Source organism: Zeugodacus cucurbitae, chromosome 4 (genome assembly GCF_028554725.1).
Source record: "Zeugodacus cucurbitae isolate PBARC_wt_2022May chromosome 4, idZeuCucr1.2, whole genome shotgun sequence".
Lineage (NCBI taxonomy): Eukaryota > Metazoa > Arthropoda > Insecta > Diptera > Tephritidae > Zeugodacus > Zeugodacus cucurbitae.
Genome location: NC_071669.1, coordinates 33,818,946 through 33,839,089, shown reverse-complemented (window position 1 = coordinate 33,839,089; position 20,144 = coordinate 33,818,946). Strand labels below are relative to the sequence as shown.

At 35.2% G+C, this 20,144-nt stretch overlaps 1 protein-coding gene and 2 long non-coding RNA genes across 4 annotated transcripts; 2 read left to right on the top strand and 1 right to left on the bottom strand.

Moving 5' to 3' along the window:
• Positions 1–8,288: 8,288 nt before the first annotated feature.
• On the top strand, positions 8,289–10,351 carry LOC128921626 (uncharacterized). The gene is made up of 3 exons (XR_008471056.1): positions 8,289–8,614; positions 8,676–10,252; positions 10,310–10,351. It is a non-coding gene; the product is annotated as an uncharacterized LOC128921626 (long non-coding RNA).
• Positions 10,352–12,141: 1,790 nt separating this feature from the next.
• Positions 12,142–13,340, bottom strand: LOC105220060 (uncharacterized). Its single transcript, XR_852272.3, has 3 exons — positions 12,705–13,340; positions 12,485–12,648; positions 12,142–12,420 (listed from the first exon to the last, which is right to left on the bottom strand). It is a non-coding gene; the product is annotated as an uncharacterized LOC105220060 (long non-coding RNA).
• A 3,178-nt stretch (positions 13,341–16,518) lies between these two features.
• LOC105220562 (tax1-binding protein 3 homolog) lies at positions 16,519–17,474 on the top strand. 2 transcript variants are annotated; one of them, XM_011197008.3, is made up of 4 exons: positions 16,519–16,580; positions 16,655–16,732; positions 16,781–16,909; positions 16,961–17,474. In XM_011197008.3, exons 2-4 carry the CDS (start codon positions 16,679–16,681, stop codon positions 17,147–17,149), a joined length of 372 nt encoding a protein of 123 aa, XP_011195310.2. In that variant the 5' UTR covers positions 16,519–16,580; positions 16,655–16,678; the 3' UTR covers positions 17,150–17,474. The 2 variants fall into 2 exon arrangements, with proteins under 2 accessions (XP_011195310.2, XP_011195309.2); XM_011197007.3 differs by lacking the exon at positions 16,519–16,580 and having other exon boundaries at positions 16,587–16,732.
• Positions 17,475–20,144: the final 2,670 nt, after the last annotated feature.

The following is a 20,144-nucleotide window of genomic DNA, read 5'->3' as shown; positions in this document are numbered from 1 at the left end:
ACTGGCACCTCAAGAAAATGACGATTTAAATGGAATTGCTAAAAGGCGCAATTTGACAACGTTGTTTTGTTCTTAAATAAATATAAGTAAAATACTTATGAGTATTTATTTGTGTACTAATTAACAACTTAAAATTATTCGTAAGTAAAAATAAAAAAACTCTAATTACTCTGTTTTATAGCCATATTCATATTTAAGACTGAATACTATCATCTTATCTGTCTAAAAACTTTTGAAGCATATCTCTAAGGCTAGCTAGCCATGGTTTGTATTCTCTCGCACTCTATTTGCATATTTTCCCGTTCAAGCTCTATAATCTGATCGTGCCTTTCCTTTTCATTTTTAGCTTCTTCCTTAAGGAATTCCAGAGACTCAAAGGCACAGTTTTAAGTGGGTGGCTGGTCGCTTATATCGAGTGTGGAAAAGTAAAGAAGGACAGATGATTGTCCGGAATGAAAGATTACTTAAAGTTCGTAATGAGACGCACTAAGGACCCAACCGAGTATTCTGGAGAATCACGGAAGTCTTGGAAAAATTGAAGAATCAATTTAAATTATGGGGTTGGTTGTCGTCAGCCAATGAGAGATTGCATTGCAACTAAAGTGTCGAGTTCCAAGAGTTATGGTCAGATGAAGCAGTACAGTTCGGGAACGCCATTTGAGCAATTTTCCATGGTTGTAGCTGGCTCATCACCTACCAGCAAATCAGGAAACAGGTGTATTTTGATAATTAGGACGAAGGAATACCCAATTCCAAGCCAAGTGACTAAAGAGATAGCGAATGTGTATATCAACAATTTTGAAATGTGCCAGAAGCTAAGGGTTAGTTCGTAAACGCAGTAACTTGGTTACACTGCATATTTGCAGGGGCAACGCGTTCGTCAAGAAAAACTGCGGCAATACTGCTCTTCGTCAAAAGTTTTTTAATGCATGCAGTTGGCAGCACTTCGGCAAATTGTCGCAGCCATTGCAGTAATTTTTTTGAAACTGCGTAAAACCAAAGGCGAAATGGAAGAGTGAGTGAAATGATTTCTTATTGTACATATGTATAATAATAATAGGCCTTATTTAGATTTAGATCCCACTATTTTCTAGCAAATTATATACAAATTTTAATACGAACAAGGCTGGACATGAAGTCAGAGTTCCAGGAAGGAAGGAAAAAGAAATCATTCCTGTGGTGGAGAATTCTTGAAATAATTAAAGAAAAAGTTCCAGAACTTAATTTATCACGGGATCAGATTTCCCGTAAATTTGTGAATCTCTTCTGCACATATAAAAGAATTAAAAAGCGAAATAGCTTAACAGGGCGTGCTGCAAGTGCTTGGGAGTTTTTTGAAGAATTTGACGATGTGTATGGAACCAGACATTCCATTAGTACGCCTCCTGAGAATTTGCATTCGTCTTTGTCACTGCCAAGTACAAGGGATGCTTCCAATGTGGTGGAAGATATTGGGGTTTCGAATGACTCTCCAGGAACCTCGAACAACACAACATCGACCAATCTCGGCAGAAGGCCGTTCTGCAGCTATTTCTTCTTTCTTTAGATGTCTGTTCAACCCTACTATACTACTGGAGCTTCCTGTTGAGATTCTTGTAGTTCCTTTGGAATACAATCTTTTTTCTATGATACTTCTGCCATCTCTGGTGTCACCTGCTTCGATATATTTACCTCATGCTCCTTCAATTGTGTAGACACCTGTGCTGAAACCAGCGATGTTATACACTCTTCATGCACTTCCAGCTGTGTTGACACCTCTTCTCTTTTTAAGGTTACCTCCATCAACTCCTCTTTTTCACCTTTGAGGACATCCCATTCACTACCAATGGTGTTAGCAAAATCTCTTCATGCGTTACAAAGGGTCTTGACATACAAGTATCATTCGCTTCCAACTATTTGGATATACTTGGATATTGAAGACACGCCATTCGCTTCCGACTGTGTTTGAAAAATCTGCCCATGCGCTTCCAAAGACCTTGACATACGCGCCTCATTCGATTCGATCTGTGTTATCAAAATTTCTTCATGCTTTTCCAGCTGTATTGACACATCCGCTTTATTTGAAGTCTCATCCATTGACTTAAGTTCCTCCTCATTCGCTTCGGAGTGTGTTGGCAAATTCTCGTCTTGCGTTTCCTGCTGTGTTGGCACCTGAGCGATATATGAAATCACCTCCTTCGACGGACTTTCCTCCTGCTCTTTTAACTGTGAATAATCTTGATCTGACATTGGCGATGACAGCTCTGCCATTAGTTTTGACCAACGCGCGTCCTGCGCTTTAAAGTGCGACGACATCTGCACTTCAAACTGCCACAATATCTGCGACGACATCTGAGATATTGCCGACAAAACTCATGTTCATGTTTATTACTCCTGACGAACATGGAGTCTCTTCCTTTTCTACAATCTTCGTTGTTGATTCCTACAACACCGATTTAAAAACATATTTGTTTTCGTTGATGTTTTCTTCTTCCATGACCACTCGCAACCGGGCTCGTAACTCAGCTTTCAACCCATTCGTTGCTAAGCCCCGTTGTTTCAACTCCTGTTTAAGTTGTAGTATCTTTAATTCATTGAATTTGGCCATTATCTCCTACGGAAATCCTTATAACTGTTACGCATTTCCAAAATCGTCAATTTGGGGTGTCTCGTCATTATCTTCATTAGATGGTGCATCATCAATTAGATCCTGAATTGTCATTGGGCGAGAGAGTTTTTGTGGGGGTACAATATCACCCAAATCTTCGGACTCTACAGTAGGGGCATCTAAATTTTTTAATTCCATTCCTACGTGTAGAGTTCCATTCACATAGCCCGGATAAACGTTTTTTATGTCCAAGAGCATTTCCATTACCTGTGATCCTAGATCACCCCGATAATGCTTCTCTAAAAAATTTTGTCTATAGTCGAAGAGAGCCATGTATTGATGGATAAGTTTCGAGCTCCGACGACTCTTAATCGCATTTTTTAACCAACGATTTTGACATTCTAAATCGTTGATTGTATTATCGGGATTACCTTCCTCAACGTACTCATCAATACTATGATTGGTGGTCAAACAAGACGTGTGGGCGCTACAAATTTTTTTTATTCCATGATACTGCTTTTCACCATCAGTACAGATGCGGGAAGTATCTGGATGGACAAATTTTTTAATGTAAGGCCAGAAATCTGCTTTGCTTTTCCCGTTCACCCGGAAAAAGCGGCAAATTTTGTCTTCCTTACACAAAATTCCCAATACATTTATGGTCATTTGCTCAGTTAAACGGCCCCGATTGTATTTACGTTTTGTTAAAAACGTTTCATCAATCTGGACCGTCTTGCCTTCCCCACCGAGACAAAATTCTGTATTGGAGCATATTACCTCAGCAACTTTGAGATAACTGTAGTAATCGACAATTGTACCACAGCTCAGAGAAGACTCCTCGTTTTGTATACGCCAGTTATTAAGATGATTATGGACCGTCATAACATTCATTTTAATAACAAAGCAACAAATAATTGCCGATATCTCTTTTGGTGCTAATCGGCATGAAATTCCATCCAAAAATGTTTCTTGGGCGGGATTTATAATAAGCCGACAATCTTTAGCACCTTTCTTTTTCGATGCTTTTGAAGGGCACCTCCAAATCCAACTTAACTTGGATTGGATGTGCTCTTCTACTCGCATCGATATTTTACAGTACAAACAGGAGGGGTTGAATCCCTTGATGGGATTAAATTTATTTCTTCAAAAAATAACAATGCTTGCTCATTTGTTTGAACTAGACCTCCAAGAATCAGCTTCTTTGCGGAATATGGTCGAAAGAAAGCATGCCCGACGATTGGAATCTCAGTGTACTCTGCCCAATCCACAAAAAAGCGCCAGTTACCGTTGGATAAGCCTCCTTAACATCGCTCGTAAGGTTTTATCGAGCGTACTGTGTGAAATACTAAAGCCCACCGTCAACAAACTGATTGGACCTTATCAATGTGGCTTTAGACCTGGAGAATCCACATCTGACCAGATATTCACCATGCTCCAAATCTTGGAAAAGACCCGTGAAAAGAGGATCGACACACACCATCTCTTTGTCGATTTTTAATCTGCCTTCGACAGCACAAAAAGGAGTTGCCTCTACGCCGCTATGTCTGAATTTGGTATCCCCCGCAAAACTAATACGGCTGTGTAAGCTGACGTTGAGCAACACCAACAGCTCCGTCAGGATCGGGAAGGACCTCTCCGAGCCGTTCGATACCAAACGAGAAATATCTCCTGTCATCAAACAAACAGTCAGCGCACTCGCGTCTTGGCTCCCACATCACTGTTGACAGTCATAATTTTGAAGTTGTAGATAATTTCTTTTATCTGGGCACCAGCATCAACACCGACTCCCGTGCTACTTTACGGGGCAGAAGCGTGGACGATGTCAACATAAGATGAGACGGCACTAGGAGTTTTCGAGAGAAAGGTTTTGCGGAAGAATTATGGTCCCTTAAACATTGGCAACGGCGAATACCACAGACGATGGAACGATGAGATGTATGTGTTATTCGACGACATAGACATAGTCCAGCGAATAAAAAGACTGCGGCTACGCTGGCTAGGTCATGTTGTTCGAATGGATGAAAGTGCTCCAGCTCTGAAAGTTTTCGATGCAGTACCCGTTGGTGGAAGCCGAAGAAGAGGGAGGGAGGAGAGTCAAGAAAAAGAAGGTAGCTAGAGGAAGTTATGACCCGATATCACTAATTTTTGACACGGACTCATATTATTTGAAGAAAAACATTTCCTCTGAATTAAAAAATTTATTAGAAGCACTGAGGTTCTTATGTTTGATATATTGGGCCTTGAAAACATATGGCGATTTTAGAAGGGCGATGCCACAAAATAAATGCACTATTTGTCTGTTCCGATATTTTCACTAGTGCTTACTTCATATATTGTAAAGTTAACGATTCAGATCGACTTCAAAGTTCTGGTATATGTGAAGAAGGCGTGGTTGTGGCTTATTTTCAAAACATATCATTGGGATGCCAGGAAAATATTATGAACCGAATTTCATTAACCATGCCCATTTAAAATTGTGTATACAAATTTGAGTGCAGCTTTCTGTACCATCTTTATACTGAAATTAAAGGTTTCTTGTATTTTACTCACTGAATTAAAGCATTTTTAGTAATTTTTAACATAATATTTGTATGGGAGGTGGGTGTGATTATAATCTGATTTCCTAAATTTTTATACTGATATATATTTTGGTTGATATACCTTTAACAGTTTATGAGATATGTACAAAAAAATTATAAGGGGGCGGGACCACGCCCACTTTCCCACAAACCCACCAAATATCTCCCTACCTAGTATGATCTTCTGAACCAAATTTTACTTTCATATCTCTCTTAGCAAGTTTTTGCGAGAGTATAAAAATTAATAACAGCCTGTTTCATGAAACAAATTTAAGTGAAATATTATCTTTTTCAGTTTTACCATTTGACTTAATTTATATACAAATGATCTCGTTTTGCCATTTAAATATTGTCATATGCAACTATGGTTAAGATTTTCCATCAGCTGATTTCCAACATATTTTTCCATTTTGACAAATAAATATAATTTTTTGTTTACATAAATATGCCTTTATTCTTTCTAACAATGGTGAAAACCAGAAAACTTAAGTACAAAGTTAAATTAAATTTAAATAGAACTTAATTTTCAATGAAAAAATTTCGTGAAATCGGCTGTACGTAAAACTCATTCTCACCAAACAAACAAAAAAACCATAGTATTTCCACACTTATATGTTCCCTCGATTTATAACTTCAACGATATTACTCAATTGTTCATTGGTCAGGATGAAAATAAACTTAAAAGAGTTCGGTACACTTTTCGGCAAGAGTGGATTTGTGACTGTGTAGCTGAGCACGAAATTAATGATACCCAGTGAGAACTTTGTAACATTACATTTTTCTTTCTTTCATTGAACATGGATTTTCGTGCATCTTTATTCATTTTCAATATTTTACTACTAAAATAAATATATAATTTAAAACATTAAATGTAATACACGACATCGAAAAATAAAAAAACATCTTTAGTCATTTCGCACAGGACACATTTGCCTGCACGGCACACAGCCTTCGTCAGTTTTACTTTGCTCATATTTCGTATCACTTTATTCAATCAACTGTACTCTTGGTGCTATCGATCATTTCGGTTTAATTTGATTAAATTATTTGCTCATGAGACAATTGAGCCCTTCTACGGTTCGTATCAAGACAAACTTACTCATTATTCATACTCTCACTATGTGCGCTGTGCGTAAATATGTTGTAGTGGACATTAGTGTATGATGAATTTTGACTTATATCCACTAATACTATTTTTTTGTGTTACTCAACCAATGACTAAAAAAGGGAATAAATCTGATGCACATGTTTCAGTTATTTCATAGAATTAACACTACGTTTTAAAAGTTTTAGAATCTTAAATGTCGCTGAATCTATTATTGATAGTTTTAACAAACGAAGCAAATCTGTAGACAATTCTCCTACCCCATTTTGTTTCTATTACGAACAGGAAGCACACATTGATACCAATCTCGTGGATGGTGTTTGCACTGGTCCTAGGAACTTATGTCTACTTTTTAATATAGACTGCTCTCGTTCGTTCCACATGCAGTAGAAAGCTTTATTTGTTTCGTAAATCATAAATTGGAATGTTATAATTTGTCTGTCATAGTTGTAAACTATGTCTATAAACCGAAGATCTCTATAACACGAACTTTTGAATTGGCAATATCGTTTAGAAATCAGATTTCAATCAAATTTCCTTCCATAACTCAAACTTCCTTAATTCGAACTCTTGAATTGGCAATATAAGTTAAATTTGATAGAAATTTCCTTCTATAAACCGAACTTTTCGACCAGGGCGTAATACAAAATTTAAAATTTTACTATAAAGGCAGAATTTTAAAAGAACAAAAATTATGACATTATTATTATGGATTGCATAAATGTAACCAAAGCAAGGGATACAGACATCAAGGGACAAAGAAAAGCATACTACAACAAACAAAATTACTATAAATCTATAAATAGGTTTTTTGAAAAATTTTATGTTTTAAGCGGTTAGGTGGGTTTTAGAAACTAAAAACAAGAGTATTTTTACATTTTTTTAAATATATACAATCATATCTTTCACTTAAACAATTTAACACATCAAAGATCCATATTTAAACAGTATTTTGTGAAATTCTTATTTACAAATTCCAAAAACTCAGCCGTTGGCACCTCATCTACCATGACGGGCGGCCTTTCGGTGGAGCTCATAACTCATGATTGGTTCATTTAAAAACAATAAACTAAAAATATTTGGATAGTACAAGGAAAAGAAAGAATAAAATATTGAAACTTGAATTTCTGACTGAATTTTAACAAAAAAAACCCACTTTATTGGTCAAATGTATTATTGGCTCGAAAAAAATAATTGTTTTAATGATATAAAAAAATATTTGGCTTATTAGCTACACAATGCTATTTCAAAGATGAGTGCAAAATTTGAACAAAATCGCTTAATAACGCTCCGAGAAATCGTGTCCACCGACTTGAAAATTTGAGATAAACGTTAGAATCAAAAATGATAGAAGACAAGATTACGACAGGCGTTTACAGTTAGCTTTTTTGGGTTTTGAGTTCCTGTTGAGTGACAACTTTCACGACCCCGAACACGCGAGCAAAACAAAATTGCACTGTGGTGCAAAACAATAAAACCAAAACAAAGAGCTGAAGTCAAGGCTAGTGCTTAATTATTATTTAAAATTGTAAGTGAAAAATGTATTAACTTGAAAAAGAAGTCCGCAATAGCGGAATTAACCAACAATAGTACAAAAATGTCGTCTATAAAGAATTTTTTTCACTTTTCCAACCAACAAAAAAGTTGGCAAAATGGCGACCTTTTTGTAACAAAACATATAATTTTAATTATAAATATGCATAATTATATTGGATCATTTTATAAATGAAGATTTTAAGAATTACGTTCTTTGTGATATTTTATCTGCACATTATTCAATTTGGTTCACTATGTTTCACATTTCCGTTTTCCATTTGACAATTCTTCTGTTGCCTATTCCCATTCGTGGGTCGTGAACGCTTCAGCCTGTCGTAATCTTGTCTTCTATCATTCTTGGTTAGAATTGTCCGTAATCGATTGTTGGCAACTCCAATACATTCAAAGAAATTTTAATAATACCACTACATACACACATACGCAACAAAGGGCGAAATGTGCATAAACATTTACCTCAACTCTTCTTTCGTACAGCACCCTGAATGATAGAAAGAAACAACAAAAGTTCTCGTGTTTAAACAAGTTTTGTTTTGAGCTATATCATGGCTGCTTGTGAAGTATTATTTTGCGTGTTCTATTTAATTCAGTGATCTGTAGCCTAATTAAAGTTTAAATTATTGAAGCACGCATTTTTAAATAAGTAAAACGTAAAATAAAAGTTTGCTAAAGCCAAAATATGGAATTGAAGAGGGTGATACAGTAATAATTCAATGCATTGTCAATTCGAAGCACGCAATAGAAGCTACGCCAACAGTGGTCAACATCAAGGGCGAAACCATTGAATACGTAAATAATTGTTGAATATAATGATATTATCTTGCTTTAAATTCTAAAATTTTCCATACAGATATTTCAAACCTCATACTGCGCGTTAAAAGTACGCAACGTAATTGGTGCCACTTATAGTAGCATCGTAGAACTTTCGAATCGATGGAATATGTGCTGCAAGCAAATTCAGAACTATGGATGCAAACGCTGCTAAATGGAACATAAATCATGGGAAAACTTTAGTATACCGTCCCACGATTTCGGGGTTAAAATGAATATGGGCGGATAGAGGAATAATATAATATAATTATTGCCGCCGCAAACTTATAGTTTCTGAGATATTTGCAATTAAAGATTTAAAATTAACAATTTTCAACACGTTATTTCTCACTATATACTGAATTTTTCTCATATATTTTGCACTTTAAATATATTTACGTTTCACTAATTTGTTTTTGCATATTTATTTTTAACAAATTATATCAAAATTTGCTGTAAATAAACATTTAACTTTTTGCACAATTATGTTTACTTGTACAATAACAAAAGGGTTGCAAGATGACAGAACATAAGTGTTGCCACATGCAATCGAATAAAAATAATCAAAATTAATAAAATCCCCAAAATGAAGAAAATAAATACCCTATAAATAGTTATTAAGTAAACACCCCCAACACAGGGGATTATCAAAGTAGTATAATAACAAGTTCTTCCGCGTAGAACTACTTTCTGCAGAGGGGGCCTTCGGCCGCGCTTCAAAAAAAGAACCCTGGTCGAGCCAACACCGGGGATTATCAAAGTGGTAGAATAACAAGTTCTTCCGCGTAGAACTACTTTTTGCAGAGACGGCCTTCGGCCGCGCTTAAAAATAATAACCCTGGTCGAGTCAAAACCGGGGATTATCAAAGTGGTTGAATAACAAGTTCTTCCGCGTAGAACTACTTTCTGCAGAGGCGGCCTTCGGCATCGCTTCAAAAAAATAACCCTGGTCGAGCCAACACCGGGAATTATCAAAGTGGTGGAATAACAAGTTCTTCCGCGTAGAACTACTTTGCTTATTATATTTGGGATATAATCTTTCTTTTTCATTATTGTGATTCTTATAATTCGTTTACAAAATATGTGATATGGTAACACTTATTTTGTGTCAGAATGCAACCCTTTTTTATTATACAAATAAAGATAATTGTGCACAAACTTAAATGTTTATTTACAGCAAATTTTGATATAATTTGTTAAAAATAAATATGTAAAAACAAATTAGTGAAGCGTAAATATATTTAAAGTGCAAAATATATGTGAAAAATTCAATATGCTGTGAGAAATAACGTGTTGAAAAGTGTTAATTTTAAATCTTTAATGGCAAATATCTCAAAAACTATAAGTTTGCGCAGGCAATAATTATATATATTCGTAATCTGGAGATCCTCCTCTATCCGCCCATAGTCATTTAAAAAAATTCTTATTCTTATATGTTTAATTAGGAGGACTTTTTTGATTCATTTTCACCTTGTATTGAGGAATCATAACATTGTTGTATCGCTTTGCAAGGACATAAATTCACCGAAATTAGTTCAATGGAAATACTACAGCGAGAGCATGGATGTTAAGACTAGAACGTTGCCAGTGCTAGATTTAGAATTCCTGAAACATAAGGTAATTATTACCATCTTTTATGTTGTAAAAATTCTAATTTTATTTTATATTTTATAGAAACCCACCCCCAGAAAATGGACGAATCTAGTACTAATGAAATTAATGAAAGAACAGATCTTCCAAATCTCTTAAAGAAACCAAAATAGTACTCACATAAAGTGCGCAGCTTACACTTCCAGCCCGCTCGGGGTATTTGACATTTGCCACTCTTCCTCCAGCCTTTGTCCGATAGCAACAATTGTTCAACTATTCAATATGTTATATATATGTATATAGTGTAGTACGATTACACATGTGTAAAGTAAATATAATAATAAATCCTAAATGGCATGATATTTTAAATAAATATGAAATATAATTAATGATTTTGTTATTAAATTCTCATTTGAGATTTTGGTAGAACTAACCGAAAATAGCGGGTATAGTTTCTGGGCATTTGTGGGTCGCAGTACTGAAAGTGCACGTGCAGTTTTCCTTCGCAGTTTTGGATATTTCATCCGTGATAGTACCAAGAACTGTACTGAAAGTGCACATGTTGTATTGGTTCGCAGTTTTGGACTTTCATCCGTGATTGTACCAATACCACTCCCCAAATTGTGCAAGAGGTATATATACATTGCTAAATGATGAATGTAATGTGCAAGAAAGGGATGAACGATCACACGTACCCAATAGTTTCGGGTACTTTTGTCAATTCGCCCTTAAGAATGGCATAGAAACTTTCATGGAAACTGCGGGTACCGCTCCCTGGCATTTCACCAGAGAATTCGCCGGTATCTGTCTTGCAGGGTAGATTTAGAATTCCTGAAACATAAGGTAATTATTACCAACTTTTATGTTGTAAAAATTCAAATTTTACTCTATATTTTATGGAAACACTTCTCCCAGAAATTGTATGAAAATAGTACTAGTCAAATTAATGAAAGAACAGATCTTACAAAAGTCCCTAAAGAAACCAAAAGTGTACTCACATAATGTGCGCAGCTTACACTTCCAGGCCGCACGGGGTATTTGATATTTGCCACTACTCCTTCAGCCTTTGTTCGATAGCAAACATTGTTCAACTATTCAATACGTAATATTTAGGTATATAGTGTAGAACGATAATACATGTATAAAGTAAATATTATTATAAAACCTAAATGGCATACCATTTTCAATAAATATGTAATATAATTAATTATTTTGTTATTAAATTCTCATGTAGTTTTGGTTCGCAGGTTAGGGTCTTTCATCCGTGATTGCACCAAGATCATTCCCCGAATTGTGCAAGAGGTATATATAATTTGCTAAATGATGAATGTAATGTGGAAGAAAATGATCACACGTGCACAAGAGTTTCGCGTAGTTTTGTCAATTCGCCGTTAAGAATTGCACAGAAACTTTCATTGAAAGTGCTAGTAGCGCTCCCTGGCTTTACACGAAAGAATTCGCCTGTACCTCCTTGCAGGGTATGATCAGCAATCGAAATCGATTGCTTGAGAGATTTATCCAGACATCAATATTCCTAGTTACCACCCTGGAATACAGGTACCGGCGAATTCTCTGGTGAAATGCCAGGGAGCGGTACCCGCAGTTTCAATGAAAGTTTCTATGCCATTTTTAAGGGCGAATTGACAAAAGTACCCGAAACCATTGTGTACGTGTGATCGTTCATCCCTTTCTTGCACATTACATTCATCATTTAGCAATGTATATATACCTCTTGCACAATTTGGGGAATGGTATTGGTACAATCACGGATGAAAGACCCAAAACTGCGAACGAAAACTGCACGTGCACTGTCAGTACTGCGACCCACAAAAGCCCAGAAACTATACCCTCTGTTTTCGGTTAGTTCTACCAAAATCCCAAATGAGAATTTAATAACAAAATCATTACATTACATATTTGTTGAAAATATCATGCCATTTAGTTGTTTATTATTATATTTACTTTATAGATATATTATCGTACTACACTATATACATATGAAAATGAATATTTGAACAATTTTTGATATCGGACAAAGGCAGGAGGAAGAGTGGAAAATGTCAAATACCCCGTGCGGTCTGGAAGTGTAAGCTGCGCACATTATGTGAGGACTCTTTTGGTTTCTTTCGGAGTTTTTATAAGATCTGTGCTTTCATTAATTTCACTAGTACTAGATTCATCTGGGAGGAGGGTTTCTATAAAATATAAAGTAAAATTTGAATTTTTATAAAGTTTGTAATTAAAGTTGGTAATAATTACCTTGTTTCAGGAATTCTAAATATAACACGGCACCGTTCTAGTCTTAACATCCATGCTCTTGCTGTAGTCATTCCATTGATCTAATTGCCGTGAATCCTTATTATTGTAAAGCGATACAACAACGTTATGATTCCTCAATATGAAAATGAATCAAAAAAGTCCTCCTAATTAAACATACAAGAAGTTCTTAAATTTCTATGATCACAACACTTAAATTTACCCTTTAATTTCTGTGTTTTAGCTGCTAATGGCACGGCCAACTGAGGTGCCGGTAAGTCCAAAAATATTGCAAAAATAAGTGACACCAATTAGGCTGCGTACCTGCGCTCTTCGAATTGGCAGTGCGATGAAGTATTATTGTATCACCCTCTTCAATTCCACATTATGGAAATTAGCCGCTGTCTTTTTATTCGCTGAACTATGTCAATGTCGTCGTATAAATTGTACAGCTCATCGTTCCATCGTCTGCGGTATTCGCCGTGGCACGATTCCGATTATTTGGCGGTCGGGGTGTGACAACTCCGATCTGTATAAATGGGGTATCGGTGGAAAGAGAAGGCTCTCCAGAGTAGGCATATATATAAATATTCTTGATTGGACTTATAGTTTTTAAAATATTCATGTTTAAATGTCCAATTTTTCCTATAAGTAACACATGGAATTTCACACACTGTAACACTATTTTTTCACATTTTTCACTTCACATATTGAAAATTACACTACTGACATTCAATTTAATTCAAAATATAGATTTATTTAAGATTTTTTAAGCAAAAATTACTTATTTTAAAAATCACTTAGCACACTCATAGCTGAAAAGATTTCTGTGTTTACAATTATGTGGAAAACGATCGTTGCCACATGTTAGAAACCATAGATGATAGATTTTTTAATGACTGTATTTTATTTATTAGCATATCATAGCTTTTTGTCGTAGAACACTCTTCTGCATCAAGGAAGTATATAAAAAATCTTTCCAGGAATGTCCGAAGTTTTTTTCGCGTAGAACTCCTTTCGGCACTGGCGGCCTTCGTCCGCGCTTTAAAAAATAACCCTGGTCGAGCCAAAACCGGGGTGTCCAAAGTTTTCTTTCGCGTAGAACTCCTTTCGGCACTGGCGGCCTTCGGCTGCGCTTCAAACAAATTACCCTGGTCGAGCCAAAACCAGGTGTGTTCGAAGTTTTTTCGCGTAGAACTCCTCTCTGGTCAAGCCAATACAAGTGTTAGCAAAATAAAATACTGTCCTCGGTATGATTTTTAAAAATTTATTTTGCTAAATAAAAAAAGACGAATTTTGGCAAAAAAGAGGAATTTTAGCAAAAAGAGGAATTTATGGATGAATTTATATATGGTATCTACAATGTGGCAGCGCTCGTTTTCCGCATAATTGTAAACAAATAAATCTTAAAGTGAAAAGTTATTTTTAAAATAGCTAATTTTTGTTTAAAAAACTTTAAATAAACGTAAAATTTGAATTTTATTGAGTGTTAGCAATGTAATTTCAAATATTTGAAGTGAAAAAAGAGCGTAAATTGGGTTAAAGTGAATGAAATTGCTTGTTGAAAATTAAGATTTTTTGATCTTTAAACCGAAATATCTCGAAAACTAGGCGTCTGCGATACCTATAACCCTAAATATTTTTTGGGAAAACTTTAGTATACCGTCCCACGATTTCGGGGTTAAAATAGATATGGGCGGATAGAGGGGGATCTCCAGATCACGAATATATATAATTATTGCCGCCGCAAACTTATAGTTTCTGAGTTATTTGCAATTTAAGATTTAAAATTAACAATTTTCAACACGTTATTTCTCACTGTATATTGAATTGTTCACATATATTTTTCACTTTAAATATATTTACACTTCATTAATTTGTTTCTACATATTTATTTTTAACAAATTATATCAAAATTTGCTGTAAATAAACATTTAATTTTATGCAGAATTCTGTTTATTTGTAAAATAACAAAACGGTTGCAAGATGACAGAACATAAGTGTTGCCACATGCATCGATTAAAAATAATCAAAATGAATAAAATTCCCAAAATGAAGAAAACAAATACCCAATAAATAGTTATTAAGTAAACATTCTAACTACAAAAAAATACCACGGTTTCAAAATTTATAAGTGCTTCAAAAAAATAACCCTGGTCGAGCCAACACCGGGGATTATCAAAGAGGTGGAATAACAAGTTCTTCCGCGTAGAACTACTTTCTGCAGAGGCGGCCTTCGGCCGCGCTTAAAAAAAAATAACCCTGGTCGAGCCAACACCGGGAGTTATCAAAGAGAGGGAAATGGAAAGTTTTTTCGCGCACAACTACTTTCTGTACTGGCGGCCTTTGGCCGCGCTTCAAAAAAATAACCCTGGTCGAACCAATACCGGATATTATCAAAATATGGGAAATAATAAAATAATTTACATTACACATTACATGCATTATGTTTATTGTATTTGGGGTATAATCTTTCTTTTTCATTATTGTGATTCTTATAATTCGTTTACAAAATATGTGATATGGTAACACCTATTTTGTGTCAGAATGCAACCCTTTTTTATTGTAAAAATAAACAAAATTGTGCAAAAAGTAAAATGCTTATTTACAGCATATTTTAATATAATTAGTTAAAAATAAATATTTATAAACAAATGTGTGAAGTGTGAATATATTTAAAGTGCAAAATATATGTGGAAAATTCAATATACAGTGAGAAATAACGAGTTAAAAATTATTAATTTTAAATCTTAAATTGCAAATAACTCAGACACTATAAGTTTGCGGCGGCAATAATTATATATATTCGTGATCTGGAGATCCTCCTCTATCCGCCCATATCCATTTTAACCCCGAAATCGTGGGACGGTATACTAAAGCCGACCCTATTTTTTAATCGGGAGGAAGTCCTCTTTCCAACGGTGCCCTCAGATCGCGGCGCCATAGTAATCGGAACTGTGCATTCGCCGTTGCCAATCTTTAGAGGGCCACAACCTTTCTCTCGAAAACCCCAAGAGTTGTCTCATCGGATGTTGTCATCGTTTCACTTTCAGCGCCAAACATCATGACGTGAATAATGAGCGATTTGTAGAGTTTGATTTTGGTTCTTCGAGAGAGGTTTTTACTTTTCAATTTCCTACTCAGTCCAAAGTAGCTCCTATTGGCAAGAGTGATTCTGCGTTGGATTTCGAGGCTGACATTGTTGGTGTTGTTAACGGTGGTTCCCAAGTAGACGAAACTATCTACTACTTCGAAGTTATGACTGTCAACAGTGACGTGTGGTTGTTGCTTCCGATGATATCAATATCATCGGCGTACGCCAAATTGCTGTCAAAATAATAAAAATAGTTATACACAAATTTGAAATAGAAAATGGCAGGCGAAGATAAAACGTAAGTATTTTTGTATTGAATTTATTGAATACAAAAATTCAATAAAAATTAAATTAGTTGCAGGAAACGTAAAAAACGTGGAAGAAACCAAGAGGCTACAAATATGCTACTTAGTCCAAGCAGTTGAAGAAGGCACTCCAAACAAATTAGCAAGCTGCCGAAAAGTGACGGTGTTACTCATGTACCAAATATAAATATACAATTTATTTCTAGGTGCTACAATTCCTCTTCCACCAGTATTTGTTTTGGGCTCAATGCTATTTGTATATTTCTCCGAAAATAAAATTTTAAAATAAATTTCTATAGTCAATGAAATTAAAATATGTGTCGATAGATGTGTATCAACTATTCCACGGTCGAACGCCGCAATCTCATGTGGTATTTGAATTCATTCTAGCCATAGCCTTCAATGACTTCGTAAAAGTTTTGGCATTTATTGGTTTTCTCCCTATCCGATTTCTCTAAGCTTGATGATGAAGGCATTTCATCTAAAAATGCTAGCTCCTCTTCATTTTGTAAATACTGAGAAATCTGCACAACAATGTATTAGTATAAACACATGTTTAAAAAAAAACTTTCTTATGAATTTTTTTCTAATTATAATTTTTGTAATTAGCGGAGACCTCCTGAACATACTCTGGCAACATTGGTAACGTATGGGAATGTGCACGGTTAGTGAACTATCGACCAATGTGTATAACCGATTAGTGAGTTGTGTTATTCTTATACATAAAGTATCAAAATCTTGTGATTTTAAATTTAAGAAATATTCTCTCTATAGGATTAAAATTTCTCGGAATTCGTAATGGCAAAAATGGCTTTTCAGCATCAGGCCGGCACGGCTATGGAATGCTTAAGTGTAAGCACAAGTTATTTTTAATATCGTATATAACAAACTGTCTTTTAGATCCCTATAACACTTCATAAAGAGAAAGATTATGATAAAGAAGGTCGAGAAATACTGAAATGTGGATTTAAAATAGGAGGTGGTATAGATCAAGACTTCAAAAAAAGCCCTCAAGGATATACAGATTATGTATGTAATAAAAGTTATGCTTAATGTAATTTAATCAATGATATTTTGCAGGGGATATATGTTACAGAAGTGCACGACAAAAGTCCAGCTTCCCGAGCTGGTCTTCGTATCCATGATAAAATTCTACAGTGTAATGGCTATGATTTTACAATGGTAACACATAAAAAAGCCGTTAGCTATATACGAAAAAATCCAGTACTAAACATGCTCGTTGCCCGAAAAGGAGTAACCTCTACATAAGTATTAACTATTATTTCATTCAAGAGTAATTGGGTTATTTAACGCCTTAAATTCATTAAAAACACTAATAATGTATGGAGGGAGTATATATTTAGTAGCCCGCAAAGAAGGTAGCTTCGTTCAGTAGGTTTTGTTTGAACTTTTAGTATAATCTAATGTTTTTATATTCGTTTTAAATTTAAGTTATTTTAGTTTATTAGACTAGTTCAACTTTTCGTATTCTCATTTGTATTTTCGTATTGTGGTTAAAACTGCAAATCTAATATCTTAAGTACAATGTTTAATGTAAATCATGTGATAAATAAAAGATTAAGTAAATCGTTTAGCAGCTAGTTTTACCAAGTGTCCAAAATGGAAAGTTGATTCATGAGTGGAAATTTGAATATTTACAACGAAACAGTATTTTCTTATTTTAAATTCGAATTTACTCTTATTACGATTTACTAGTTTGAGTTCACTTTTAGGTAAATTAGCCCAAAATAAACACTTTTTATTAAATAAAAAAAATTGATATCTCGCTCCGTTTACGAGATATCGAGCGTTGAAGTTTGTGTTAACAGCAGCCGATGCGCGCACTTACATATGCATTGATGCAGGTGTTTGTGATTGATTTACATATGTGATTGATTGACAAGTTTTTTCGCGTACAATTACTTTCCGCACTGGCGGCCTTCGGCCGCGCTTCAAAAAAATAACCCTGGTCGAGACAACACCGGGAGTTATCAAAGATAGGGAAATGGAAAGTTTTTTCGCGTATAACTACTTTCTAAATAACCCTGATCGAGCCAACACCGGGAGTTATCAAAGAGAGGGAAATGGAAGGTTTTTTCGCGTACAACTACTTTCCGCACTGGCGGCCTTCGGCCGCGCTTCAAAAAAATAACCCTGGTCGAGCCAACACCGGGAGTTATCAAAGAGAGGGAGATGGAAAGTTTTTTCGCGTACAACTACTTTCCGCACTGGCGGTCTTCGGCCGCGCTTCAAAAAAATAACCCTGATCGAGCCAACACCGGGAGTTATCAAAGAGAGGGAAATGGAAGGTTTTTTCGCGTACAACTACTTTCCGCACTGGCGGCCTTCGGCCGCGCTTCAAAAAAATAACCCTGGTCGAGCCAACACCGGGAGTTATCAAAGAGAGGGAGATGGAAAGTTTTTTCGCGTACAACTACTTTCCGCACTGGCGGTCTTCGGCCGCGCTTCAAAAAAATAACCCTGATCGAGCCAACACCGGGAGTTATCAAAGAGAGGGAAATGGAAAGTTTTTTCGCGTACAACTACTTTCCGCACTGGAAAATAAAATCAATCACATATGTAAATCAATCGCATAACACCTGCATCAATGCATATGTAAGTGCGCGCATCGGCTGCTGTTAACACAAACTTCAACGTTCGATATCTCGTAAACGGAGCGAGATATCAATTTTTTTTACTTAATAAACAGTGTTTATTTTGGGCTAATTTACTTAAAAGTGAATTCAAATCTTGGCGCCCCAGAAACTAAAATCTCCCCCAGTGTGATTCTGCGGATCAACCTAACTAAAACTTGTTATTACGAATTTAAAATTTTATTTGAAGCTTGCCTACCTAAAAATGTGAAGATTTGATAGATAACACTTTCATAGGAAAACTCATATCTAATTTTTAATGTACTAGGGCCACTAAACAATAATACATATGTAAATTAAAATAAAATAACACGTCAGGTTTTCTTCTGAGATCAAAACATATATTTTCTTAAAAGTACAAACACAAATTTTCACACACATTTTCCGTAGTGAAATCATTATGTCTCAGTATTTCTACGATTTATGGTTTCCTGGAAAATATGGACCATGTAGACAAAGCTTCATCACTTACTTCTCTGTGTAGACCTACAAACATTCCCTATTTAATTTTTTTCTTGCTAAGTTTTGGTAATTTCTGTTTCAGATATAAAATTCAGTGCTATATGGAGGAATAGCTTCTACTGTTGGGGTCGTTAGATCACTTTCGTGGCATGTTTATAACGTAACAAACGGATATATGATGAAAATTAGTCGAATACAATAGATATACAGTCGTACAAAGGAAGTTATTTAAAAAGTTACGTATATTAGGTCATAAATGCATATCTAACCGTCATAAAAACTTTAAACGAAATTTTGAATCAATACGTTGTAATTGAATTAGATAGAGAACATTTCCACAACGTCTGCGAGCATGGGCTGCATTTCATACATTTATCGAAATTATGCGCCACTCTTCGTTTCTTTGCTGACGGTAATTATCCCCAATCCAGTGAAAAAAGTCTGACGAAATTTACCAATGTTTTTAAATATTATGGAAAAACGTATTAGAGCAAAGTGGCTGAATGTGAGCAAAACGCTTTGTAATTAACATTTTACTTAACTTGTTTAAAAAGTACATTCACACGAGTGTTAGATTCTATCGTTACTGCTGTACTATAATTTTGTTTTGTTTTTCATATATGTACATATTGTACTGCTGCACAAGTGCACTTGAAATAACCAAATCAATGTTCGACCCTCCGTGGTTCGACCTATTGCATGTGATTTGTTTGATGACATTTGAAACAAAAGCTGTTTGAAACAATAACTTTCCAAATTTGTATATGAACTGGAAGCACTGAAATCGAATTGTCTATACTTGGTCGCACTCAACTCTGTTTTCTGCAACAAATTTAATTTTTATTAAAGTTTTTTATTCAATGAATTCAATACAAAAATAATTAGGATTTTCTTCGCCTGCCGTTTCATTTGTGTATAACAATGTTTATTATTTTGACAGTAATTTGTCCTTTGAGCCGTTCACAATAGTAAAATGGTTCTAAAATGTGTAAAACAAAACTTGGTAGCACTCAGCAAGCGACGATTGAATTTTTAATGAGATATTCGCATACTCTCCTGCACGAATTCAACTAGATAACTTTGTTGTTACTTTCACATGTAAAATTTTTGACAGGCGCCCAGTGGTAGCGAGCAGAGAAGTGACCAAT